This window comes from Triturus cristatus, chromosome 9, assembly GCF_964204655.1.
Source record: "Triturus cristatus chromosome 9, aTriCri1.1, whole genome shotgun sequence".
In the NCBI taxonomy this organism is placed as follows: Eukaryota; Metazoa; Chordata; class Amphibia; order Caudata; family Salamandridae; genus Triturus; species Triturus cristatus.
The window spans coordinates 692,582,508-692,608,714 of record NC_140592.1 but is presented as its reverse complement, the minus strand read 5'-3'; the positions used below and the strand labels follow the sequence as shown (position 1 = coordinate 692,608,714).

Sequence of the window (26,207 nt, the reverse complement as noted above, 5' to 3'; positions counted from 1 at the left end):
GGTTTGGCGCGTACGTACGGGGGATGGGGGGGTCGGCGCGTACGTACGGGGGCTGGGGGGGGTCGGCGCGTACGTACGGGGGATGGGGGGGGGTCGGCGCGTACGTACAGGGGATGGGGGGGTCGGCGCGTACGTACGGGGGCTGGGGGGGGGGTCAGCGCGTATGCGGGCACGTCTCCATGGTTGCTATGGGAGTTCGGTGCGGACGGTGTTTTTTCCATCCGGTTGTAACATCGGACGCACGGGATGGATCGTGATTCCCCGGTCGGACTTCACTTTTCACATTTGTACGGTAAATCGTCCGAGGACGTGTGGGACACATTTTCCGACCCGAGGACGTGTGGGGAATAATTCCCAATGCGATTCGTATGGACTTTTTACCATGCGAATCGTGATTGCCAGTTTGTACGGCACTTGTACGATTCGTACGGTAAAAAGACCGGATACGAGTCGTACGGGGACATTTTTTACCGGATCGTAATTGGCACCCGAATACTTTACAAACATGGAATTACGATTCGCACGGAAACACCATTTCCGTACGAATCGTAAAAAACACCGACCGACGAAAATATACATACGAATGTGATCCGGGAATGCTGTGACGTGACGTCGGGACGCTTTCAGGCAGCGTTTCATGACCCAGGAATTACGATTCGAACCGACAGCAGTCCGGACGGCAATATTTTCACGGCACCCAAAAAGTGCCGGAAAAGCGAAGTACGGCACGGATCGACCAGAGTAGGTGGCCCGGTACGCACCGTACCCCCCGTGTATGTACACCCGTGTACATTCGAGTCGAACCCCCCCGTGTACGTTCGAGTCGAACCCCCCATGTATGTACACCCGTGTACGTTCGAGTCGTACCCCCACCCGTGTATGTACGGTGCGTACCCCCCGTGTATGTACAACCGTGTACGTTCGAGTCGAACCCCCCCGTGTACGTTCGAGTCGAACCCCCCGTGTACGTTCGAGTCGAACCCCCCGTGTACGTTCAAGTCGAACGGGGGGGTTCGACTCGAACGTACACGGGGGGGGTTCGACTCGAACGTACACGGGGGGGTTCGACTCGAACGTACACGGGTGTACATACACGGGGGGTTCGACTTGAACGTACACGGGGGTTCGACTCGAACGTACACGGGGGGTTCGACTCGAACGTACACGGGGGGGTTCGACTCGAACGTACACGGTTGTACATACACGGGGGGTTTGGCGCGTACGTACAGGGGATGGGGGGGGTCGGCGCGTACGTACGGGGGCTGGGGGGGGTCGGCGCGTACGTACGGGGGATGGGGGGGGTCGGCGCGTACGTACAGGGGATGGGGGGGTCGGCGCGTACGTACGGGGGCTGGGGGGGGGGTCAGCGCGTATGCGGGCACGTCTCCATGGTTGCTATGGGAGTTCGGTGCGGACGGTGTTTTTTCCATCCGGTTGTAACATCGGACGCACGGGATGGATCGTGATTCCCCGGTCGGACTTCACTTTTCACATTTGTACGGTAAATCGTCCGAGGACGTGTGGGACACATTTTCCGACCCGAGGACGTGTGGGGAATAATTCCCAATGCGATTCGTATGGACTTTTTACCATGCGAATCGTGATTGCCAGTTTGGACGGCACTTGTACGATTCGTACGGTAAAAAGACCGGATACGAGTCGTACGGGGAAATTTTTTACCGGATCGTAATTGGCACCCGAATATTGAGTACAAAATATCGAGTTGCCCAAATATTGATTCATTAATGTTGTGGGTCAGAAATATCGACAGCAAGAATATCGTGGTCAAGAATATAAACTTAAGGTAAGTAAAATCGATTTTAAAAATAATGAAGTGTTTAATATCGTTTGTAAAAATATCGTTGTTAAAAATATTGTTTTTTATTATTGTTATGTATGTTAGTATATATTTTATATGTATGTGATGTATAGTTTTTGTATAAGATTTGTTTGTATTTTTAATATATGTGTTAAATTTTTAGTAGTTATTAATTTTTATAATTTTAATTTTGCACTTTTAGTTCTGTAGCAGGTTGTGGGTTTATAGGGGAAGAAAGTGGGAAGTAATTTAATTATATTAAATGTAATAATTTTTTAACATTTTATTTTTGCATTTTTATTTCCGTAGCGGGTTGTGAGTTTATAGGGGAATAGGGTGGGAAGCAATTTAATTATATTTAATGTATTGATTATTTTTTATTTATTAATATGTATTTAATTGAAATGTTATAGTGTTAAATGTGTAAAGTAATTTACTAATAAATAGTAATTGGTTGTTAATTTTAATTAATTGTTAATTAATTATGGTAATTGGTTAATTCATTTTAAATAATTAATTTGTAATTAATGTTGGTAATTGTTTAATTATATTTTGGTGTGGTAGTTTTTATAGGTGCAAAGGGTGGGGAGTAAATTAATTTTAAATGATGAATTAATAGTTAGTTGTTAATTAATTTTAATTATTTAATTGGTGATTAATTATGGTAATTGTGTAATTAATGTAATGTGTGTTGTGCTGTTCATTGGAGTAAAGGGTGGGAAGTAATTTGTGTCTAATTAATTAATATATAGTTCTTAATTAATGTTAATTATTTAATATTTATTTTGAGGAAATGTTTATTGTTTGTGCTTTGTTTCTACTTTTAAATGGGTAAAGGGTGGGTATTAACCCCTTGTGTGCTCATGACGGAACCACGCCGTCATGAGCCACGGGCGGCGTGTGCTCATGACGGCGTGGTTCCGTCATGCTGCAGCCGTTGGCAGCCGCTCCTCCCACGCGGCTCTAATTCCCCGCCTGTGCGGTCGAATTAGAGAGTGGGCGGAGTCGTGACAGAACCACGCCGTCATGAGCACAGCTCGCCCGTGACTCATGACGGCGTGGTTCCGTCATGAGCATGGCGGCACCGCGCTCACCCCTCACCCCCCCAGCGCTGTGGCGGAATTCGCGCCGCAGCGAAGGGGTTAAATATAATTGTGTTATTTCATTATTAGTTGTTAATAGTAATAGTTTGTCTTTTAAAAATAATATGTAATTGTGTTTTATTATTTTATAGTTTAATTTAAGTGTGTGTTGTGGATATTAGAGTGTTAAAGCTTGGGTACTCAATTAATGCCTTTTTTATTAATAGGACATGTTCTAATTGATTTTTGCATTATGTTAATAATGGAAATAAATGTAATAACAAATGTTGGAGTATTTTGTTATTGGTGTGGTGTTATAGGGTACGAAATAAAACAAATACATTTATGTTTTAAAGAATGTTTTTGTTTGTGAATATTTGTTACTTTTAAATAATTATTGTTTATAAATGTATTTATTAATTTATTTTATATATTATTTGTAGTTTTTTTTATAAGTATCTAATATTATAGTATGGCTTCTTTTTATAAGTTTAAAATATTTAATTTTTATATTTTTTAAATATTGTGTTTTTACTCTTATGATTTGCCAAATGTTGTAATTTTTTTTAACTGTTTAAGTGTTATTAGTAATTTTAGTTTCTCTGCTATCCAACACTTTCCCTAATGTTGCACTCACTGGAGTGGGAATGGAAGATTTTACCCCTCCGCTATCCAACACTCATCCTACTGTTGCATTAAGTGGAGTGGGAATAGTTATTTTTACCCCCCCCCCCGCTATCCAACACTTTCCCTACTGGTGCACTTTTTGGAGTGGGAATAGTAATTTTAATGCCACCGGTATCCAACATTTTCCCTACTTTTGCACTCACTGGAATGGGAATAGTAATTTTTTTCTCTCCCGTATCCAACAGTTACCCTACTTTTGCACTCACTGGGGTGAGAATATTAATTTTTATCCCTCTGCTATCCAAAATTTTCCTTACAGTTGCACTCTTTGCATTGGGAATAGTAATTTGTGACCCACGGCTATCCAACACTTTCCTTACTGTTGCAGTCACTGGAGTGGGAATAGCAATTTCTACCCCTCCACTATACAACACTTTCCATACTGTTGCACTCTTTGGAGTGGGAATAGTAATTTTTCCCCTACGCTATCCAACACTTACCCTACTATTGCACTCACTGGAGTGGGAATAGTATTTTTTCCCCCTCCGCTATCCAAAACTTTCCCTACTTTTACAATCACTGGAGTGTGAATAGTAATTTTTACACCTCCACTATCCAACACTTTCCCTACAGTTGCACTCTTTGGAGTGGGAATAGTACATTTTTGCCCTCTGCTATCTAACACTTTCCCTACTGTTCCTATCACTGGAGTGGGAAAAGTACATTTAATTATTTTGCTATCCAACACTTTCCCTATCATTGTATTGGGAAATGTTAGTTATATATTTTTTTTAAAGTTGAATGTTTGAATTTATTATAGAATGTTTTTTATTTTAAATTATTGATATGTATATTATTTTTATAAAATTTTAAAGTTTAAAAATTAAAGAAAGATAATAGTCAGTAAATGTTTTTAAGTAAATATATGTATGTATAAATTAAGATGTTTGTGAGTTTATATGTTTTTTAAATTAGGTGTATTTGTTATATTTAGTTAAAATGAATATTAAATTGTATTTATGTCATTAAAAATAATAGTATTTAATCTATTTAATATATATTATTTTATTTTATATATATTTTTTTAATCAATATTTCTTACATCTATATTTGTTACCTTGATATTTTTGAGTCGATATTTTTGTACTTACCTGTTAAGGTATGGGAGTAGATATTTTTGTAGCCGATATGTTTTTCTCGATATTTTTAACACCGGTGTTTGTTGTTCTAGCCAACAACACATCTCCGTCGGATTATAATAAAGCCGGGACGGCTAAATTGGCGATTGTTGGTACATCCTTAGTCTAGTCTAATAAAGATATGTTTAGATCATTAATATATTAAATGAAAATTGAAAACTTAAGCCATTCTCTTCCTTAACCCAGAATCACTGACAGAGAGGAGTACTCTTGTACAAGACAAGCATTCTTTAGAAAGACAAAAACTCAATAGTTCAACAGAACTATGGTTATACTAGTTGTATGGAGATTAAAACACTCCACTAGCACAAGACTAATCGTTTTACTTTTCTATGCTCAATTGAATTGCCTTTGTTTTGACTGACAAGCAAATCACTTAACAGTATATACATTAAAGTTGACAATGTTTTTCGTTCAGGTCATGCCCCTTTGATGGTCAAGACATATCTTGTTCTTATTGTGCTGAGAAAAGAGTATATCATGTTAAAAAATTAGACTTTTGTGCAAAAAATCTCTCACAATGAAAACCTTATGAACACTTATGTGGAAAGTGTAGCATCCTCATCACCAAGGGAAATTTGTAATAGTATGTCAAAGCTATGTTGATAGTGGAGATGTTTGTGGCTTAAAAAAAATAGGAAATTCATAAAATGAACATGCTAAATATCAGCTTAAAGAGCACAGAAAAGGACATTCAATCCGAGATATGAATAATGAACTGATTAACCAAATAGATTCGCAGCAAAATATAAAATCTATACCAAGAAAGAAGAATCTGCTGCAGACCTTTTTTAAATCATAACTATTTCACAATGTATGAAAGACTTTCTAGAACTGTATAGGCCAAATTTACTGACATTTGACCCGGAGAGAGCAGAACAATTCCATATCTACTGTTTCTCTCACCCCCTGCGCTAGTGCGCTCGAGGCAGGTGTGTGTGATGTCTAGCACTGACTTTCTACTGGAAGAGTATTCTTCCAGAAGCAAATATTATGCATAGATTTAGTTTACAACTTTTCCAAATTCGTATGTGTGCTCCATGTCATAGCACATATGCAAAGTTGAAAAAGTGTGAAGAAAAGAAAGCTTTTCTCAAATGTTATGCCTGCCTCGATGATGCAAATATATTTTGCACAAAGCCCCGTTCATCTATTTCAACATATAGGGTTTTGCATCACAATTCAAGAGTGGTTGCATAGTAATGCCTATCTACCACCCATGGTACCCTCCATAGACACGAGTTACTTTATGGCTACTGAGGGGTCGATTCCGATCCAGGTGAGGACAGCTCTCGGAGAGCTGTTCGTAGCCTTACCTTGCGACCGACACGTACCCGGAGTCGGTCCGTCCTGTTGATGAAGTTCGATGTGCATAACTGCCAAAAACCCGACCGACACGTAGGCTGTGATTCAAGCTTCATTCTTCGTTCGAACCGTAACTCCTAACGCCGAACCGAGTCGCCCGGAAGCAGTATCCATAGCAGTTTCCGCCCTGACAAGTACAATGCGTGTACTTCTTTTGCGCCGGACGGGTCGCCACGTATGGCACGTCACAGCATCCGGAAAAGAAGCATATCAGCTACGATTCGTGCCACAACTCAATAGCTTGCAATGGGTACGAGATGGAGCAACAAGCAGCGTGTCCGAGACGAACACATCATGAATCCCATCGCGTACGTCATACCAGTACTCTACATCTATGATCGGATCAGGAACCGACGCGGACGGCTCAGACGGTAAGTCAGACACCTACCACACAAGCAAACAACACGTACCCGCAAAATGGCACACACACACAGGGGATCCATATCCTGGTCACTAACAACAGGCCACCATAGGGGTTGTATGGCCAGCACCACTACCACCCCCACCCATAGGGCTCATGTTGCCCATCACTACTGCCACCCCCACTCATAGGGGACCTGTTGCCCAGCACTACTGCCACCCCCACCCATAGGGCTCATGTTGCTCATCACTACTTGCACCCCCACCCATAGGGCTTATATTTCCCATCACTACTTCCACCCCCCCCCCTCATAGGGGACCTGTTGCCCATCACTACTGCCACCACCACCCATAGGGATCATGTTGCCCATCACTACTGCCACCCCCACCCATAGGGCTTATGTTGCCCAGCACTCCTGCCACCCCCACCCATAGGGACTATGTTGCCCAGCACTCCTGCCACCCCCACCCATAGGGGACCTATTGCCCATCACTACTGTCACCCCCACTCATAGTGCTTATGTTGCCCATCACTCCTGTCACCCCCACTCATAGGGGACCTGTTGCCCATCACTACTGCCACCCCCACCCCTAGGAACTATGTTGCCCAGCACTCTTGCCACCCCCACCAATAGGGACTATGTTGCCCAGCACTCCTGCCACCCCCACCCATAGGTGTTATGTTACCCAGCACTCCTGCCCCCCCACCCATAGGGGACCTGTTGCCCATCACTACTGCCACCCCCACTCATAGGGGACCTGTTGCCCATCACTACTGCCACACCCACCCCTAGGGACTATGTTGCGCAGCACTCCTGTCACCCCCACCCATAGGGCTTATTTTGCCCAGCACTCCTGCCTCCCCCGCCCATAGGGGACCTGTTGCCCATCACTACTGCCACCCCCACCCCTAGAGACTATGTTGCCCAGCACTCCTGCCACCCCCACCCATAGAGCTTATGTTGCCCAGCACTGCTGTCACTCCCTCCCATAGGGGACCTGTTGCCCATCACTACTGCCACCCCCACTCATAGGAGACCTGTTGCCCATCACTACTGCCACCCCCACTCCTAGGGACTATGTTGCCCAGCACCCCTGCCACCCCCACCCATAGGGACTATGTTGCCCAGCACTCCTGCAACCCCCACCCATAGGGCTTATGTTGCCCAGCACTCGTGCCACCCACACCCATAGGGGACCTGTTGCCCATCACTACTGCCACCCCCACTCATAGGGGACCTGTTTCCCATCACTACTGCCACCCCCCCCCACCCCCACCCCTAGGGACTATGTTGGCCAGCACTCCTGCCACCCCCACCCATAGAGCTTATGTTGCTCAGCACTCCTGCCACCCCCACCCATAGGGGACCTTTTGCGCATCACTACTGCCACCCCCACCCCAAGGTACTATGTTGCCCAGCACTCCTGCCACCCCACACATAGGGCTTATGTTGCCCAGCACTCCTGCCACCCCCAACCATAGGGACTACGTTGCCCAGCACTCCTGCCACCCCCACCCATAGGGGACCTGTTGCCCGTCACTACTGCCACCCCCACTCATAGGGCTTATGTTGCCCATCACTCCTGCCACCCCCACTCATAGGGGACCGGTTGCCCAGCACTACTGCCACCCCCACCCCTAGGGACTATGTTTCCCAGCACTACTGTCACCCCCACCCCTAGGAACTATGTTGCCCAGCACTCCTGCCACCCCACCCATAGGGGACCTGTTGCCCATCACTAATGCCACCCACACTCATAGGATGTGTGATGCACCACACATCCATCATACACCAACATCATATAAGTCAGCGAAATACATCCCTCCTAACATCATGACAACAGTGCGTAGTCTGTGACAAATGCCCACAACAGTGATCATGACTTCGAACATACAATGTAACTGACCAAAAAATGAGTGTGGCCTACACAAGGCAAGCATTACTGGCACTGTGTCAATGTAAAAATAACACCCCCTCAACATTCCTGGTCCCAACACATGAAACACTTTTGGGCCAAAGTAGTGGTTGTGTCCCATACTAGGGGTGGGCGGAATTTGCGAAATTAACTTTCGCAAATTATCGCAAAAATGTTTAAAATTATCGCAAACAAGCGGAAATATCGCGAAGATGCGGAAGTTTTTTTCCCGCATTTTCGCAAGATTTTCTGCATGGTTGCGGGTCGCCAACTTACCCATGTGGTTGCTTGCAGGCACGGCCATCTTGTTTTGAGTTGTCTCGCGGTGCATGATCGCGAGAAGAAAGACGTGATCGCGTGACGCATGACGTCACTACGGGCGCGAACTGTCGCGAGACAGCGCAAATGGCTAAAAACAATACAACATCTCATGGAGAACGCGACCGGATCAAGAAAACTTGTAGGCGAACGCAGGGATTCAGGTAAGGCGATCGTGCGCGCGCGAGAATGTATTATTTTACAGCGCGAGCAAGAATCAAATTATCGCCAATCTGCGGAAACCGGAAATTTTGACATTTTCGCGCTCTCCGCGGAACGCAAAAATGTCAAATTATCGCAATTTCTGCGAACGGAACGAAATTTTCGCCCAGGCCTATCCCATACCCACAGAGATGTGGTGAGGCTAACAGTGCTGTGAAAACCTAACATATTCTCGGCCATGTGCAGACAAGCACCACCCATGGGGCTGACAATGCATACAGTGTACAATGACACAAAAGGAGAGGTGACAATCACAAAGCATATACACATCTCGAAAATAGACACACTAATCAAAACAACCTTTGTAGACTGTAGGTGTCAGGTCACAAACTCCCATTCCATGCCAGCAATGGCACCTAACAACCAGGATGAATGTGCAGAATTATGTGATATGACTCAAAGGGACAGCAGGGAAAATCACAAAAACAACATCCAGACAATGGCCCACAACAGCAATACCAATGTACTGGTACAGATGCACAAACACAAACAGGCAACCTCACACTGCACATCTGACACAACATGTGTGTGTGTGTGACTCAGTATCCCCAGGCAACTACACAACACATGAGGGGGGCTGAACCACAGTGACACAGATGTGGACAAAGTGCCATACAAAAGTAACCCATCAGTGGGACCCCCTTAGTGGGCAATCAGGCATTGCGAGATGAGAGGGAGCACAACAGACACATGTGACACAAGCTGGAATGAAAACAAACTAACAGAGCAAGAGACTGACACACAACAGCACTACCCCCAGGGACCAGACATTGGAGTGACACAAGCATGCATGACACCTCCACTGCGCTGACAAAGGTAGATGTTGTACAAACTGAGAAACCCAGACATGCGTCCTGTGCCACAAACGTACCTCACACCTACACAAACACATGTCACTCAGCATGGCCCGTCCTCCATGGACAAACGGGAGCTAGGGGCACATCCATGCAAACATTTACATCAGTCCACCTTCAACACCGCACACCCTGAACTGCACCAATGTGCATCTGTGAAGCCCACATGGACAGGTGACATTGCACATGCACCCATGACAAACACAGTAACGTTGCAAGGAACTAATGTGCACAGAAACATCACACAAGGACAGTGTACAACCCTGGTGAATGACACACATACTGCAAAGTATGCGGTACATGGCCATGACGTCAAAGCTCACGCAACCTGACCCATCAATTACCACACAATGAAGCCTCTGGTCACAACAGCCTGGATACGAGAGTGTCCCTTAAGTCATCTGCATATACTCAACACATATGTCCAGCAAGTTGAACAGAGGACCCAGTTGCTCCTACACCAATGATGCCCACACCTGTAGGTCCAGTGGAGATGCGCCCAAAGTAGGGAAATAGACAAATTGGACAATGGGCTGCTTAGTGCCCTTGAGGGCGAGAATATTATCGGTTGCCCCGCTGCTGTTCGCGCTGGTCGCGCGCTCTCTTTGCTCAGCATAGTTTTTTAAAACACCCCGTTTTGTGGACTTTAGTTTGTTTTACTTTTGCCTTCCCCCCTGCTTTTAAAACGCGCTCCTGGCCCCTACCTTGCACCATAATCTGGAATCACCACCGCTGTTTGGCGGGTCCGGGTTACCGGGAGGTTGTGGGTTTTTCTGGCTTTCAGCGCCATTTTGCATTGGGGAGGAAGCGCGAGCGCCATCTTGGAGCGTCCAGGTCACCTGGGACGCCGAGACGACGCTATTTAGGGCGAGCTGAGCGGAAGGTGAGTCTGCTTAGTGCCCTTGAGGGCGAGAATATTATCGGTTGCCCCGCTGCTGTTCGCGCTGGTCGCGCGCTCTCTTTGCTCAGCATAGTTTTTTAAAACACCCCGTTTTGTGGACTTTAGTTTGTTTTACTTTTGCCTTCCCCCCTGCTTTTAAAACGCGCTCCTGGCCCCTACCTTGCACCATAATCTGGAATCACCAACGCTGTTTGGCGGGTCCGGGTTACCGGGAGGTTGTGGGTTTTTCTGGCTTTCAGCGCCATTTTGCATTGGGGAGGAAGCGCGAGCGCCATCTTGGAGCGTCCAGGTCACCTGGGACGCCGAGACGACGCTATTTAGGGTGAGCTGAGCGGAAGGTGAGTCTGCTTAGTGCCCTTGAGGGCGAGAATATTATCGGTTGCCCCGCTGCTGTTCGCGCTGGTCGCGCGCTCTCTTTGCTCAGCATAGTTTTTTAAAACACCCCGTTTTGTGGACTTTAGTTTGTTTTACTTTTGCCTTCCCCCCTGCTTTTAAAACGCGCTCCTGGCCCCTACCTTGCACCATAATCTGGAATCACCACCGCTGTTTGGCGGGTCCGGGTTACCAGGAGGTTGTGGGTTTTTCTGGCTTTCAGCGCCATTTTGCATTGGGGAGGAAGCGCGAGCGCCATCTTGGAGCGTCCAGGTCACCTGGGACGCCGAGACGACGCTATTTAGGGCGAGCTGAGCGGAAGGTGAGTCTGCTTAGTGCCCTTGAGGGCGAGAATATTATCGGTTGCCCCGCTGCTGTTCGCGCTGGTCGCGCGCTCTCTTTGCTCAGCATAGTTTTTTAAAACACCCCGTTTTGTGGACTTTAGTTTGTTTTACTTTTGCCTTCCCCCCTGCTTTTAAAACGCGCTCCTGGCCCCTACCTTGCACCATAATCTGGAATCACCACCGCTGTTTGGCGGGTCCGGGTTACCGGGAGGTTGTGGGTTTTTCTGGCTTTCAGCGCCATTTTGCATTGGGGAGGAAGCGCGAGCGCCATCTTGGAGTGTCCAGGTCACCTGGGACGCCGAGACGACGCTATTTAGGGCGAGCTGAGCGGAAGGTGAGTCTGCTTAGTGCCCTTGAGGGCGAGAATATTATCGGTTGCCCCGCTGCTGTTCGCGCTGGTCGCGCGCTCTCTTTGCTCAGCATAGTTTTTTAAAACACCCCGTTTTGTGGACTTTAGTTTGTTTTACTTTTGCCTTCCCCCCTGCTTTTAAAACGCGCTCCTGGCCCCTACCTTGCACCATAATCTGGAATCACCACCGCTGTTTGGCGGGTCCGGGTTACCGGGAGGTTGTGGGTTTTTCTGGCTTTCAGCGCCATTTTGCATTGGGGAGGAAGCGCGAGCGCCATCTTGGAGCGTCCAGGTCACCTGGGACGCCGAGACGACGCTATTTAGGGCGAGCTGAGCGGAAGGTGAGTCTGCTTAGTGCCCTTGAGGGCGAGAATATTATCGGTTGCCCCGCTGCTGTTCGCGCTGGTCGCGCGCTCTCTTTGCTCAGCATAGTTTTTTAAAACACCCCGTTTTGTGGACTTTAGTTTGTTTTACTTTTGCCTTCCCCCCTGCTTTTAAAACGCGCTCCTGGCCCCTACCTTGCACCATAATCTGGAATCACCACCGCTGTTTGGCGGGTCCGGGTTACCGGGAGGTTGTGGGTTTTTCTGGCTTTCAGCACCATTTTGCATTGGGGAGGAAGCGCGAGCGCCATCTTGGAGCGTCCAGGTCACTTGGGACGCCGAGACGACGCTATTTAGGGCGAGCTGAGCGGAAGGTGAGTCTGCTTAGTGCCCTTGAGGGCGAGAATATTATCGGTTGCCCCGCTGCTGTTCGCGCTGGTCGCGCGCTCTCTTTGCTCAGCATAGTTTTTTAAAACACCCCGTTTTGTGGACTTTAGTTTGTTTTACTTTTGCCTTCCCCCCTGCTTTTAAAACGCGCTCCTGGCCCCTACCTTGCACCATAATCTGGAATCACCACCGCTGTTTGGCGGGTCCGGGTTACAGGGAGGTTGTGGGTTTTTCTGGCTTTCAGCGCCATTTTGCATTGGGGAGGAAGCGCGAGCGCCATCTTGGAGCGTCCAGGTCACCTGGGACGCCGAGACGACGCTATTTAATGCTCGCTGGTCTCGCGCAGCGGTAACGCGCAGCGGAGCGCCTTCCCTGCGCCTGAGTCGTGCCAAAGTCCTGCCCGTCTGCGCTCGTCAGCGTCTCGGAGGCGGACAAGGTCGGACTCTGGCTTACGACTCCTGTTGTCTGCTGGTTCTGAGGCTGATTACCCGCAGTTTCAGGATGATTACTAGGGGTGGGCGACAATTTCCGTTCCGCTCCCGGAAATTGCGACAATTCGACATTTCCGCGTTCCGACCGAAACGCGGAAATGCCGAATTGTCGCAATTTCCGGGAGGGAACGGAAATTGTTGCCTGGCCAACCACAACAGGAAGCACTTACAGATATAAATAAAGCAGGGGCCCGAGTGGAAGCTCAAATTCAGTAACGCTTTATCAGCACAAAACATTAGGGAGCTAGGTCGAGGCTGGGCAGGTGTGCTTTTCCCCCAGGTCGTCGTCACTTACCCGATCCGTGATTCCGACTCGAGCGCAATCCCCGCGTAGTCTCCAGGAGGTTCAGTCTCCTCATCTGCTGCTCTGCTCGGTCTCTGGCCCATAAACAGAAGGCATGTGAACTGCATGGAAGCCCCGCCCCACACACCAGCGGTGGGCAACGTCTTCCGCCCTTTCCCCCACTGATGGACCTGGACAGCTGAGCTGACTCGTGGGACCCCAGGAACGTCGGCGCCGCAACGTTACAGACACACATGGTCACTGTAACGGCAGCGGCAGGCCGGAAGCACCAATTCCCGCGATCACGGAAATATCGCGTGATCGCGGAAATCGCGGGCATTCTCGCGAGAATTGGCGGAAGTGCCTTCCGCCAATTCCGCCCACCCCTAATGATTACGTACAGCGCTGCTTCCTTGTGTGCCTTGCGCCCCACTCGCTCGGCCTGTCTGTCTCTTTTCCCCGGCGGTCGCCGTTTAGGTAAGGGCTGCCCCGTGTGTAACTGGCTCCCCACATTATCATCCTCCCATAGTCCATCTACCCCTCCTCAGTACTGTCATAGCGCCTTGCTTAACACTAGGTCCCTTCCTCGTCATACCTCGGATATTTGGGATCTTCTCGCGCACTCCAAGATCTCTTGCTTATTCTTAACTGAGACGTGGCTGGGAGCGGGTTCTGAACCCGACATTGCCTGTGCTGTCCCGCCTAATTTTTCCATCTTACGGAGGGATAGAACTGAGGGAAGGGGCGGTGGGGTGGCTCTGATAGTGGACAAGGTCTTTGACTGCTCCTCCTTTGTGGTGGACAACATTGCCGTATGTGAAGCTTTAGGCTTTACACTCCATCTAGCAGCGTCTCAGACCTGTACTGGAATTCTCCTCTATCGACCCCCTGGACCCATTGGGTCCTTTTTGGAGGACCTACAGTCGGCCTTATCAGTACCCTGTATGCGCTCGGCGCACTGCTTGCTATTAGGCGACTTAAATTTGCATATGGACTGTCTTACCGATGCTGAGGCTACCAAACTCCGTGAGATTACAGAGATGTTAGGGCTAGCCCCTTTTATCCACAGCCCTACTCACGAGAAAGGCCACACATTAGATGTGATTTTTTCCTCCAAACCTATTGAGGTGTCCCCTCCACTCCCGGTCCTTTGGTCAGATCATTATCTGATAAACGTTGACCTAGTGCTTGAATCTAAGCTTAGACAAAGGGCTCGGGAGGAAGGCTCCCGGCAATTTAGAGCCTACCATCTAGTGACAGCAGACATGCTCTCCGATGCTCTCTGCCAATATCCGTGTCATTTGACAGGGGTTCTGGAAACCGACCTAATCCTGGTCCAGAACTGGATGCAGGCAAGATTCGAGGAGATGGCCCCTTTGAAGCCTGCTAGAACAGCACCTCATCTCAATTCTGCTCCTTGGTTCTCTTCCACTTTACGTACAATGCGACAAGATTGTAAAAAGCTGGAAAGGCGGTGGCGGCGCAAGTACGATCTTGTGGAGCGAATGAATTACCGGGACGCGATAAAATCTTATTATAAGCAGATTGCCGCAGCCAAAAAGAATTATCTGGAGCAGAGAATTGACAAAGCCGATAATACGAGCCGGGAACTCTTTAGGATTGTGAAGGAGTTTGTCAACCCTGTAGTAGGGACCCCGGTTCATTCTCATACGGAAGAATGGATCAAACAGCTCGCCGAGTTTTTTGTGACTAAAATCTCAAAGATTCAGGACACTTTTCCAACGGTGGATTCCCAAACGGCTGATGTTGTGTTAGGGGACAAGTTGACCTGTTTAGCTCCCTCACAGGCTGAACCTGGGCCCGTATTATCGGTTTTTCCCCAGTTGTCCTGTGAGACATCGCTTGAGCTGTTATCCAGGCTGCAATCTGGCTCGCCTCTGGATGTTTGTCCGGCGAAATGCCTGGGCAAGGTGGCCTCGGCGTTGAACAGTTTGCTGAACCCCCTGCTTAATCTTTCATTGAGTTCAGGGGTGGTTCCACGTCAATGGAAACACGCACTCATTCTGCCGCTGATTAAGAAGCCTCTGCTCGACCCCCTGCAATGCGCTAACTATAGACCAATCTCCCTCCTCCCTGCTCTGGCGAAGGTGTTGGAGAAACATGTTCAGCATACTCTGACCACCTTTATTGAGAACAACAAACTGCTGCATGATTCCCAGTCCGGCTTTCGTGCGAATTATAGCACGGAGACGGCTCTGGTAGAGGTTACCGACGCCATCAGGGAGACGCTCGATCATGGGGGAAAGGCTATGCTAGTTATGTTGGACCTATCGGCGGCATTCGACACCGTCCCACACGCAGGTCTTCTCTCAAGACTTAGGGAGATTGGTCTGCGTGGGACGGTGTTGGATTGGTTTCAATCCTTTCTTGCCGACAGGTGATCTGGGCTCCGCCGTTTTCGGCCGAAATGCATCCGCTGGAGGTGGGGGTGCCTCAGGGTTCTATCCTGAGCCCCACCATCTTCAACATATACATGGCCCCTCTTGCGGAGGTAGCGGAGGCGTTTGGGGCCCGGGTCATCTCATACGCTGATGACACCCAGCTCTTGTTCACCTGCAGGAAGGGAGAGGCCTTTAGCGGCGGCAGAATCAAGGACTGTCTGAGTGCAGTCTTTGCGTGGTTTCAGCGGCACAGCCTGAAATGCAACTCAGACAAATCTGAGCTGCTTTTTTTCGGCTGTGCCCCTGATCCGGGCTGGAAGACATGGTGGCCCCAGGACATGTCCCCCCCAGAGAAGCCATCTTCTCAGGTAAAAAATCTCGGAGTGGTGTTTGACGATGATCTATCTTTCCGTCCACACATCCTGGGATTAGCAGGGAAATGTTTCAGCATCCTTAAGATGCTCAGGAAATTCCTTCCTCTACTTTCACTGCAGTACCGTAGGAATGTAGTCCAGGCGCTCGTGGGCTCCCGCCTGGACTATGCGAATGCACTTTTTGCAGGCCTACCTAAGTATCTGTTATCCAGACTGCAGATCGTTCAGAATTCGGCGGCCAGAGCTATCTATGGGCTGCCCAGGAGAGCTAGTGCCTCTGCACTTCTGGCTAGGCTGCACTGGCTCCCAATTTCGGGGAGAATTAGATTTAAACTCCTCACTCTGGCTTTTAAAGCCCTTCATGCGATTGGCCCTAACTATCTGAGGAAGCGTATTGTTTTCTATGTGCCGCGGAGGCCGCTGAGGTCGGCGGACCGGGCTAAAATGGAGGTGCCTGTGGTCAAACGTGTTCGGATGGGAGGTCGTTCCTTCCAATACGTGACAGCTTGCTTGTGGAACGAGCTCCCACTCTCCCTTCGGAAAATGAACAACCTCCTGGCTTTCAGGAAGGAGTTGAAGACTCTGTTGTTCACTAAGTAGCCCGCTGTGACTGTAGTAGGTTTGTGCCTTTGGTTTCTTGTTCTCTGGGCCTCTTTGCCAAAGCGCCGGGACACCCTTCTGGGGTAGCCGTGCGCTCAAAAAGTGCGGCCTAACATAACATAACATCATATGTGCATGTGTGCAAGCCACAGATGTGACCATGCAAATGAGATGATCACAAATTGTTGATCATGACACAAACAGTTAGCTGCAAAGGATGACATGGATACTGACCAGAATAGGATACATATCTCATGGACCACATGGAGTACCTCACATCAACACCTCAGTATAAAACCTTTGAAATCCAGCATTACAACTGCAAGGTCATGCTAAACATCATCAACATAATGTACAGCTAAATCAAATTCACAAGGATAAAGAAAGAAGCTTTATTCAGCAGATGAAAAATTAAATGTCCGTTCAAAACAAAGGCCAATGGCCAGTCCATTATCAAGTGATAAGAAGGGAACTTGAGTGACAACTGTCACACGTTGCTTGCCTGCACTGCTAAGGACAGGGGACATCCCCTCGGAGGGGCATACATGGGGTAGGCCAGGCACCACAGGGACAGGATCAGGGTGCAGCAGAAGGAGGCAGTGAAGGGGTGGTGGAGGTAAGAGAGTCACTGGCAACTGCAGTGGAGCTGACTGAAGTAGTGGGTGGTCACAACTGTGGGGCACAAGTCAGATGGGGTGGGTGCTAGCACAACTTCAGTGGGCAGGTCAGATGGAGTGCATTGGGTCCCCACTACAGTTCCCAAGTCAGACGGGGTGGTTGTGGACTCCACTGCAGTGCCTAACTCAATGTGAGCGGAATGGGGTTCAGGTGAGGTCGGCAGGACAGAGGGGGGGGGACACTGTCCCCACATCAGTGGCACTAACCGTCTGAACGGGGGTGGAAGAGCAAGTGGTAGGGGTGGAGGGCCTCAGCATTTTGTGGATGGTGTATCTATGGGTGGGGGAACCTGAGCAGGGTGTGGCGGGGGAACCTCTGGAGTGGTGGCCTAGGGGATGGAGGACGCAGACTTCGCCATGGAGCTGCGGGGCGGGGTGGTGTCTTGCTCTTCCGGCTCCGAGGGGACTTGCGAGTGGGGGCCTCAGTCTGATTGCACCTGGGGGAGGGTATCTGGGTGTGAGGGGCACTCCCCTCTGTGTGTGGGGACTTCCTCTTCCCCTTGTAATCTGGATCTGGTGGGATCTGTGGGGAAGAGGCCAAGGTCACAGAGGAAGAGCTTCTGTGGAGATGGGGTTGCAGGTGAGTCAAGGGAAGGGTGGGGGTAGGGAGAGGTATCGGAGGACTGTGGAGTGGTTGTGGATGACTGTGCGTGTGTCTGCAAACCATCCCCTGTGAGTGTGGTATCAGTCCCCTGCGCTTGCTTGTGTGCAGGTCTAGACCTTGTTTTGGGTGTGTCCCGTGTCTGTGGCTTTGTGAGAATGTGCAGGTGTGTTTGTGCTTGGGACAGGTACGGTGCTAGGAATCGTGGGTGGTGCAGGGGTAGGAGGGGTGTGGGACTGTTGGAGGAGGGACACTGCTGCTGTCAGGAAGGACTCCACGGACTGATTGGTCCTCTGTAGGACAGACATGCCTGATGAAATGCCCTCCATGAACGACACCAGTTGCGTCAACACTGAGGACACTCAGCATTGATGTCTGTCCTACATGCATCTGTCTAAGTAAGTCCACAGACACCTCACTCAGGGCAGCAGAGGGTACAGGGGCAGGGGTGCGGTGCCTGGCACGAAGGAGACATGCTCCCGAACACGGGAGCCTCCACGGACCTCTGGGATGGGAGCAGATGGGAGGGTGGTGATGGTGGTGGTAGGGGCGGTGGCAGGGACAGCCTCACTAGCTGGGGTTTGGTGGGTGCTGACACCCGCCTCCACAAGGGAGTCACCCTCCGAGCTGCTGTGGCCCTCAGCTGGGGTGGATGGTGCTGAGGACTCGTCAGTGTGGCTCCACTCGCCCTCCGTGCCACTGGGTCCCCCCGACTCCTCTACTTCTGTCCCAGTCAGGCTCTGTGGCTCCTCCTGGTCTGTGGAGCTGTCCCCTCCTGTGGCCATGGATGTATCTGGATAGAAATAGGAAGAAAGAGAACAACATCAGTCACCTGCACTGACTGCACACACCACAGTGAGTACATCACATCACAGGGCAAGGCCTGGCATCATCAGCTGAACACTGCTCAAAGTGCTCACACTGTTTAGAATAAGCCAATTGTCAGTCTCACCATCAACCATGGCACACATATCCCTCCTGGACTTGCACCCATATGTCTGTTGCATGTTGGATGCTAATACCCCAATGTGCCAACATGCACCACCCACACATTTTTTGAACATGCAAGTGAACATGTAGGAGTATGTCACTATACACACAGCACATCTCTTGCCACTGACTCAGTACAGGTGTCCGCATGAAGGAATGGGCAGAGACTCATTTCACATGCATGTGATGCATGCCAGCAACACACACTATGATGTTCTCATGTCCTGATAGTCAGTGCCACAATGGGGTTCATGGAGCACACTTGAACACAATGCAGGATCACTCTTAGCAAGTTGAATGCCATGGCACTGGCATGCCTGGAAAGTGAGTCAACACTGTCTCCTGTCACTGGGGCAGGGCATCCAGACAACAACAGTATGCACTGTGTCACAATCATAGCTCAGGGGTAAAGCAAACTTTGCAGCTGACAAGTGCATTTGCCCAGCCCCTGCAAACAACATATCCTGGAACCAGAAGACCCCTCATCATACAAATCAGACATATGAGTCTCTGTGAACACAACTCCCTGTATATCAGCACATCACAGTCTGCTGTGCATGTAACTCAGCTGCCTGAAGAGCACAGTTGCATACACCATTGTGCGCTGTCAAATGGTCACACACCTATATGTCACACAGGTCTTACCCAAGTCACATGTGGCAACTCAGACCAGCAATTGGCACACATATCAAGGGCACACACAGATCACATGTCAGATCTCAGGCATTGGATAAACAATTGACCCACCCATGAAACACACAACAGAGTCACGGAAACAGATGCTGTCCGGAAGCTGAAGCATAGCTGACTGCAGGGACACAGTGCCCAAGTTACACAAGCAACAGACTGTAGGGGCCACACCTGTGGATAAGAAGAGGAGAGTGCATCACACAATTGAGGGACCTGAGTATTGGACTACAAGACCTACATAATGTGGAAGTGTGACCAGGCCAAAAGACTGCAATTAGCATGTCAGACATAGTACACAGATGATGCATGGACGTACCCCCTCCTTGCTGCTGTCGGGCCTTCAGCTGCCCATCCAGGTCCGGGAAGACCACCGCCAGTATCCGGAGCATGTGGGGGGTCAGGGTCCGGAGTCCGCCCCTCCTGCGAGGAGGCAACAGCTTCAGCTGGACCCTTGCGAAACTCTGGGTCCAGCCCCGAAGGTCCTGCCACCTCTTCTGGCAGTTGCGTATCCGGTGCTTGTAGACCCCCACCGAACGAACTGCCTGGGTGATGGTCAGCCATCTCTCCTGCTGCTGGTGGTCATCAACCTGTGAGAATGACAAAGTTAAAAGTCCATTAACACACATGCTCCATATTTGTGCTGCACACATTTGGATATACATGTCATCATCACAAAGGGAAATGAGTGACGCAGGTAGTGCACCCATGGAAAAGGACAAATGACCTGCATGTCTGACATGTTAACAATGCCTGGGAAGTTTAAGCTTGCACAAATACACTTTAGCTGCAGAACACCTGTTCATTACATGTACCTACACACTTTGGGGGATGAAAGTACTCAGTGAGTATGCTTGCCACTGGTTTACACACTGCTAGTACTGCTAGTCAGACAACATGCACAATTAGGAAGGCAGTGGACTGCACACTCACCTGCTCCCCTGGTTTCCCATACAGCTTGCTGTACTGTGGAAGGAGCCCATCCAGCAGGGCCTGGTTCTCCTCCTCAGTGAAGGCTGGGGCCCTCTCCAGAGTACGTGCCATAGCAAGTGCCAGAGGATGCAGGGACAGCAGCAGTGGTAGCTGGGATGTGGTCCAGTAGTATGTAGTGCAGGCAAGTGAGCTCCCTGGGGTCCAGCTAGCCTTATATCTGTATTGCAGAGGCAGACTCGGAGCCATGTGTCCCCAGTGATAGGTCCAACACGGTTGCATTCCATGAATCTGGCCAATCCATGGAAATGTACAACTCGTACACGTCTTCCGCATCGTTTAAATCTTCACCTTCATAAAACCCTAGGAATTGCAACATTGTTGCAGGCATCATACTGAATTTCCAGCGCACAACTCAGACAAATTTTGAATCTGTATCCGTCTCCATGAAAGTCCAGAGCCAATGGGTGCACCCGACTCGGTCAACTGACTGTACAACGCGTATTTTGAAAATACACATGCACCCGTCTCCATACGATCCAATGGCCAAGGCATACGCCTGTCTCGGAACATGCCTGTCCGACGTGCATGCATGATAGTCACCCACGTCGGACCTCATTGCAGTCAATGGCAAAGCGTACGCACGGCTCGGTCATGAACCGTGCAATGCGTACGCATTGTCACCGGTGTCGGACCTCATTGCAGTCAATGGCAAAGCGTACACACGGCTCGGTCATGAATCGTGTAATGTGTACGCATTGTCACCAGCGTCAGACCTCATTGCAGTCAATGGCAAAGCGTACACACGGCTCGGTCATGAACCGTGCATTGCGAATGCATTGTCACCCACGTCGGACCTCATTGCAGTCAATGGCAAGGTGTACGCACGGCTCGGTCATGAACCGTGCAATGCGTACGCATTGTCACCCGTGTCGGACCTCATTGCAGTCAATGGCAAAGCATAAGCACGGCTTGATCATGAACCGTGCAATGTGTACGCATTGTCACCCATGTCAGAGCTCATTGGGGTGACTATTTGACGGCTTCAACACACAAGTACTTGCCAGGGACACATGTGCACACCTACCACACTACAGCATTGGCCACACAGTGTCCCATGGCATGTAAGGCTGCATTCCCCGTGTGTGTGGGAGGGCAACATTTGGTTTGCTGTGTGGCCCTTTTGTTCAGTCACTCCCAGGCTATGCACGTGTTCATGGGGGCAGAATCCTTTGTGTGTTGTGCACATTACCACTGTGATGAGCAACTGTACAGTTATGGGCATGAGTCACGGACACAGTTGCAGGTTGGATATGTTTAGGACATGTCACATACACCCTGAGCACTGGGGTTGATGGCATGTACGTCACAGTGAGACCTGTAGCCACAATTCTGATGTGCACCCACAGTCTGTGTTCATGTTGTTTCTCAGATGTGGATGATCAAATGTGCCCAATGGGAGACAGTCTCCACATCCATGTGGTATGTGCAGCAACCTTGATGGTGTGTGTGTGTCTAAGAGATGTCCATGTAGGGCCTGCAGAGACAACAGTGGCCACTACCTGTGGGAATCACGCTTGCCTTGTGGCGTGTACGTGATACGCCATGTCATGCCAGTGTTGATGTGGCAATACAGGGACCCTGGGTATCTGCATGGCAAAGATCTGTATGCCCGGGAGACATCAGGCCTCACTTGTCACTGTGGTGTGTGTTTGTAACCTCACAGCAGTACATAGGTAGGGGGATACAGCCCAATGATTGACCATTGCACTACATGGGACTTATGTAGACATGTGGAATTGAGATGTGAGGTGATGGTCATGTAGGTGACATATGTGTCCATGCCCAACAGCACACTCCTCAGTACATTGTGTAATGTCATGATGTATCCTGTAATATTTAGCCTGGTCATGGCCACATGGGTGGATGAACCAACAATTTTCCTTTGTGCATCCCTGTTCTGCAGGGCACCAGCTGTCCATCGACCGTTCGCAGACCTTGAAACCATGCAGGAACGCGACTGCATCTGACAGTACTGCTTCACCAGGCCACTGATTGAGGAGTTGGTGGAGCAGTTGGTGCCACATCTGCTACCTGGCCAGACATACCCTACAGCACTGACCCCAGAGGTGAAGGTGATGGCAGCCCTGCACTTCTTTGCTACTGGTACCTTCCAGTACACTGTGGCTACTGCTGGGGGTATGTCGCAAACTATGTTTAGTTGTGTGCTACGCGATGTCTTGGAGGGGATGTTGCATTTCCTTGAAATGTACATCAAGTTCCCTGGCCCAGCTCAACTCCCTGAAATAAATTATCCTTGTATGCTGCATGCTACGCAACATGGCAGTGCAGAAGAAGGTGCCACTCATCCAGGATGACGATGACCGACCTCCGCCACCTGTGGAGGATCCCGGTTTGGGCCATGATGCCAGTGATGATGAAGATGAGGGTGGCGTCCGCACACAACACATCAACAACTTCTTCACCTGAATGTGAGTTTACAGGGTTGTTATGTCAATGTATGGAGTTAGCCTGAAATGTGTTGTGGCTGCTCGGTTGCTGTCTGAGTGTGTCTGTGTGCCACTTGACTGGATGTGTGCAGTGATGTGTCCATTCAGGTGGTCTGTACTCCACAATAGGGTAGTACTGCTAACTTGTTTCTGTGTAGGTTTCTTGTGCCATGTTTTGCGCATGTGTATTGCATTTCTCTCCTGTTCTGCTGTGCTTTTGAATGTGTCTTGTGTCTGTCCAACCAGGGTACTTTGCCTGTTGTTTGGTCAACACTGACCCCCAACACCCAGAATCCAACACCAGTGTGGGAGTAGTCAATTGCCATCAAGTGATGTGCCACACACCCCTGCACTTCAATTCTCAGACACTCTGTGACTGTGTGTCCACCGTAACATACAATTGCCTTGCAACTATTTTAGAATAAACATGTTGCTGATGTGTAATGAACCTGTTCTATGCTTTGTTAGGTGCGTTGTCTGTCTTCCCACATCTGAGTGACATTTGCTTACCTCACCTGTGGACTTGTTACCACTGACAGTGGATTGGTGTTGTGTCTGTGCATACCAATGTGTTTCAGGTCAACATCATTGTGTGGGATGAGTAACATGGCCATGGTGAGTATGTGCTGTGGTGCCATAGACGTGTGTCTCCCTCACGTGTCACATCACCATGACTCACCTAACTGTGGTCACACTGTTGTAGTATTTGGCATGCACTGTGTTGTTTAGCAGATCAACATCTCCATGACACATGACAAGTTGGAATCACAACAGAGGCAATTATGGTGTACTGGTGAGTTTATTTTCGAACATGTGGGAGGAAAGTGCATAGGATGGTGGGTGCTGTACATTGGGTTTTGAATCCAAAGTTCACAGTAGAGTTGGAAGTGTTGGTAGATGAAATTTCCAGAGTAAAGTCCACATTCATCTGCTACATTGGACCCACATGAACCCTCCATGTCATGTGGGCGAGTTGTGTGCGATTGGACAAGGTGAACGGGTTGCGCACAAATAACATTGTCCAGAACAGGTTTAGAGGCCCTGGGGGATGTGCAGGGACATCTGCGTCTCACATGTCCTTCTTTGGACGACCCCTTTTCTTCTTGGGTGGGGGATCCTCAGGTGCAGGACTCTGCGGTGCAGTGGACTCTCCGCCAGAGTCCTCCTCCCTCCCAGTGGCACTGGCAGATGGTGTGGCTACAGATGTTGTGGCCACACAGGGAGGTGTGGACATGTTTGTGCTGATCTGGCGGAGGCATTGGAGTATGTCCCGATGCACCTCAGTAAGGGCGTCCCACTTTGCCTCCATGCGGGTATGGTGGGCAGCCTGCTCCTGTTGTATGTCCTTGAGGATGCCCACTAACTGGCCAAATCCTCCGGTGCTATCCTGGTACGCATCTATGATGCGTGCCAGTTGGGGGTCATCATGCTGTCCAGCACCCTCTGCAAGGCACGCCCTCTGCCTCCCACCCTTCCCAGCCCCCCTATCCACACGGGCAGCACCAGCGGCGGCACGCACAGGTGACACTGGGACCCCTTGGGTGGTGTTGCTGGTAGAGTTGGCTGCAGCTTCCAGGTGGGTCCTGTGTCCCTGTGCTGTAGGTGTTCTGTGGCCTTGGTCTGTCCATGTTGGCGGGGGTGCCCTGTCTGTTTCCAGATGCTGGAGGCATGGGTACAGGGAGTGCAGATGTTGGTGCTGCTGGTGCTGCATGATGACTCACACCGGAGGTGCCAGGTTGTTCTTCGTCATCCGAAGAGGACAGAGACAGAGTCAAACCAGAGAGCTAAGTGTCCACCAGAGTCTGGGACTGGGAATCCTCTTCATTTGGAGCTGTGTCCCCGGCACCACCTGTGTTTGAAGAGACACACAATGTAAGTTATGTTTCTACAGGCATCAATGGTTCACAAACATGACATTTTCTACTGTACGAACGGATGCCTGCCTGTACACTGCTTTGTTTCGGGTTGTCACGGACAGAGATCGATATTGTTGCACATTGCCCAGCCAAAATGAAACCTTTCAATGTGCATGTCGAAGTGTGCGCATGCCCAGCTCATGGATAGATTTGTCTGTACATGACCATTACTACTCAAGGGCCATCACGTTGCTGACACAGGTGTGTCATCCCTGTAAACATATGAGATTTAACAAGGACATACATGCTATTCCACTGGGGATATGTTGTACTATTGGGGCATGTGTGGTAGCAGAGTTTGCTCGTCTTTGTGTGCCACATTTGTGTATTGGTACGACCTGGTCACAGTCTGGTATGCCTGTGATCTCTTTGGAGGAAGTGTTTTATTCCAGTGTTTCTAGTTCCCATCTCATTTCATGCAAGTGATGATGTCACCATCGTTAATGAACCTGGTGCTGAGTTTTGTACATGCATATGTGATTTGACTTGTAAATGTTCTCCATGGTGACATGGATTGGGCAATATAGCACTCTGGCTTTTCAATGCTCATGACTAAGCCTGGGCATAGCACTGCGTTACGCTCGCGTAGTTTGCGAAGTTCGCGCTACTTCGCACTACGCGAATTGCACGTAGCACAGTGCGAACACGCGTAGCGTAGTGTTGCGTAGTGCTGCGGTCATTTTTTGCTTGCTCGCGGTCCTCAACGTCAAGTTGGCGACCGCGAGCAAGCAAAATGACATCCCGGCGAGACTTTTTCCTTGTTCGCGATCAGCAACATCAAGTTGGCGATCGCGAGCATGGAAAATAAACCTCCCGGCGAGATTCCCAACGTGAGGAGGTCAGGTTTCTCATTGCGAGTGGTCGCGTATGCTCACGACCGCTCGCGATGAGAAACTACCAGTTCGCGTTGAACTTGAGAAAGCTGCCGCTCGAGTAAAAATCTACTCGAGCAGCAGAAAACTACAGCTCGCACTGTGCAAGATGCCATTTTCAATGATTGCACAGTGCCGGTTGCTTGTCCGCACTGTGCAATCATTGAAAACGACATCTGGCACAGTGCGAACAAGGTACTACGCAGTTTGCAAAGTGCTACGCGTAGCTCGCGTAGTGCGAAGTGCACTTTGCGTAGCTTTACGAAGTGCTACTTCACGAACTACGCCCAGGGATACTCATGACAGTGAGGGCCGGTGGTGTGTGTGTTGCAGTTTGGCTGCTGTGAGTAGCATGTCTCCTCCAATGCTGTCCAGGTTTGACCTTGTATCTACAGTGTTTATGTCAGTGAGTGGTGTGTTGTGTGAAGGATGCCT

General features: G+C 49.5%; 1 protein-coding gene across 5 annotated transcripts in view; it reads right to left on the bottom strand.

Moving 5' to 3' along the window:
* The window catches only part of LOC146798510 (cytochrome P450 2F2-like), a 443,597-nt gene that overhangs the window by 5,335 nt on the left and 412,055 nt on the right, over nt 1-26,207 (bottom strand). Inside the window, exon 10 of one of the 5 annotated variants that reach the window (XM_085625791.1) lies at nt 23,767-24,833. The exons of the other annotated variants lie outside the window; for them this stretch is intronic. Coding sequence (XP_085481917.1) covers nt 24,769-24,833 — 65 coding nt within the window. The 3' untranslated portion in view covers nt 23,767-24,768. Of the gene's footprint in view, nt 1-23,766; nt 24,834-26,207 lie in introns of those variants that run through there. 5 annotated transcript variants of the gene reach the window in all.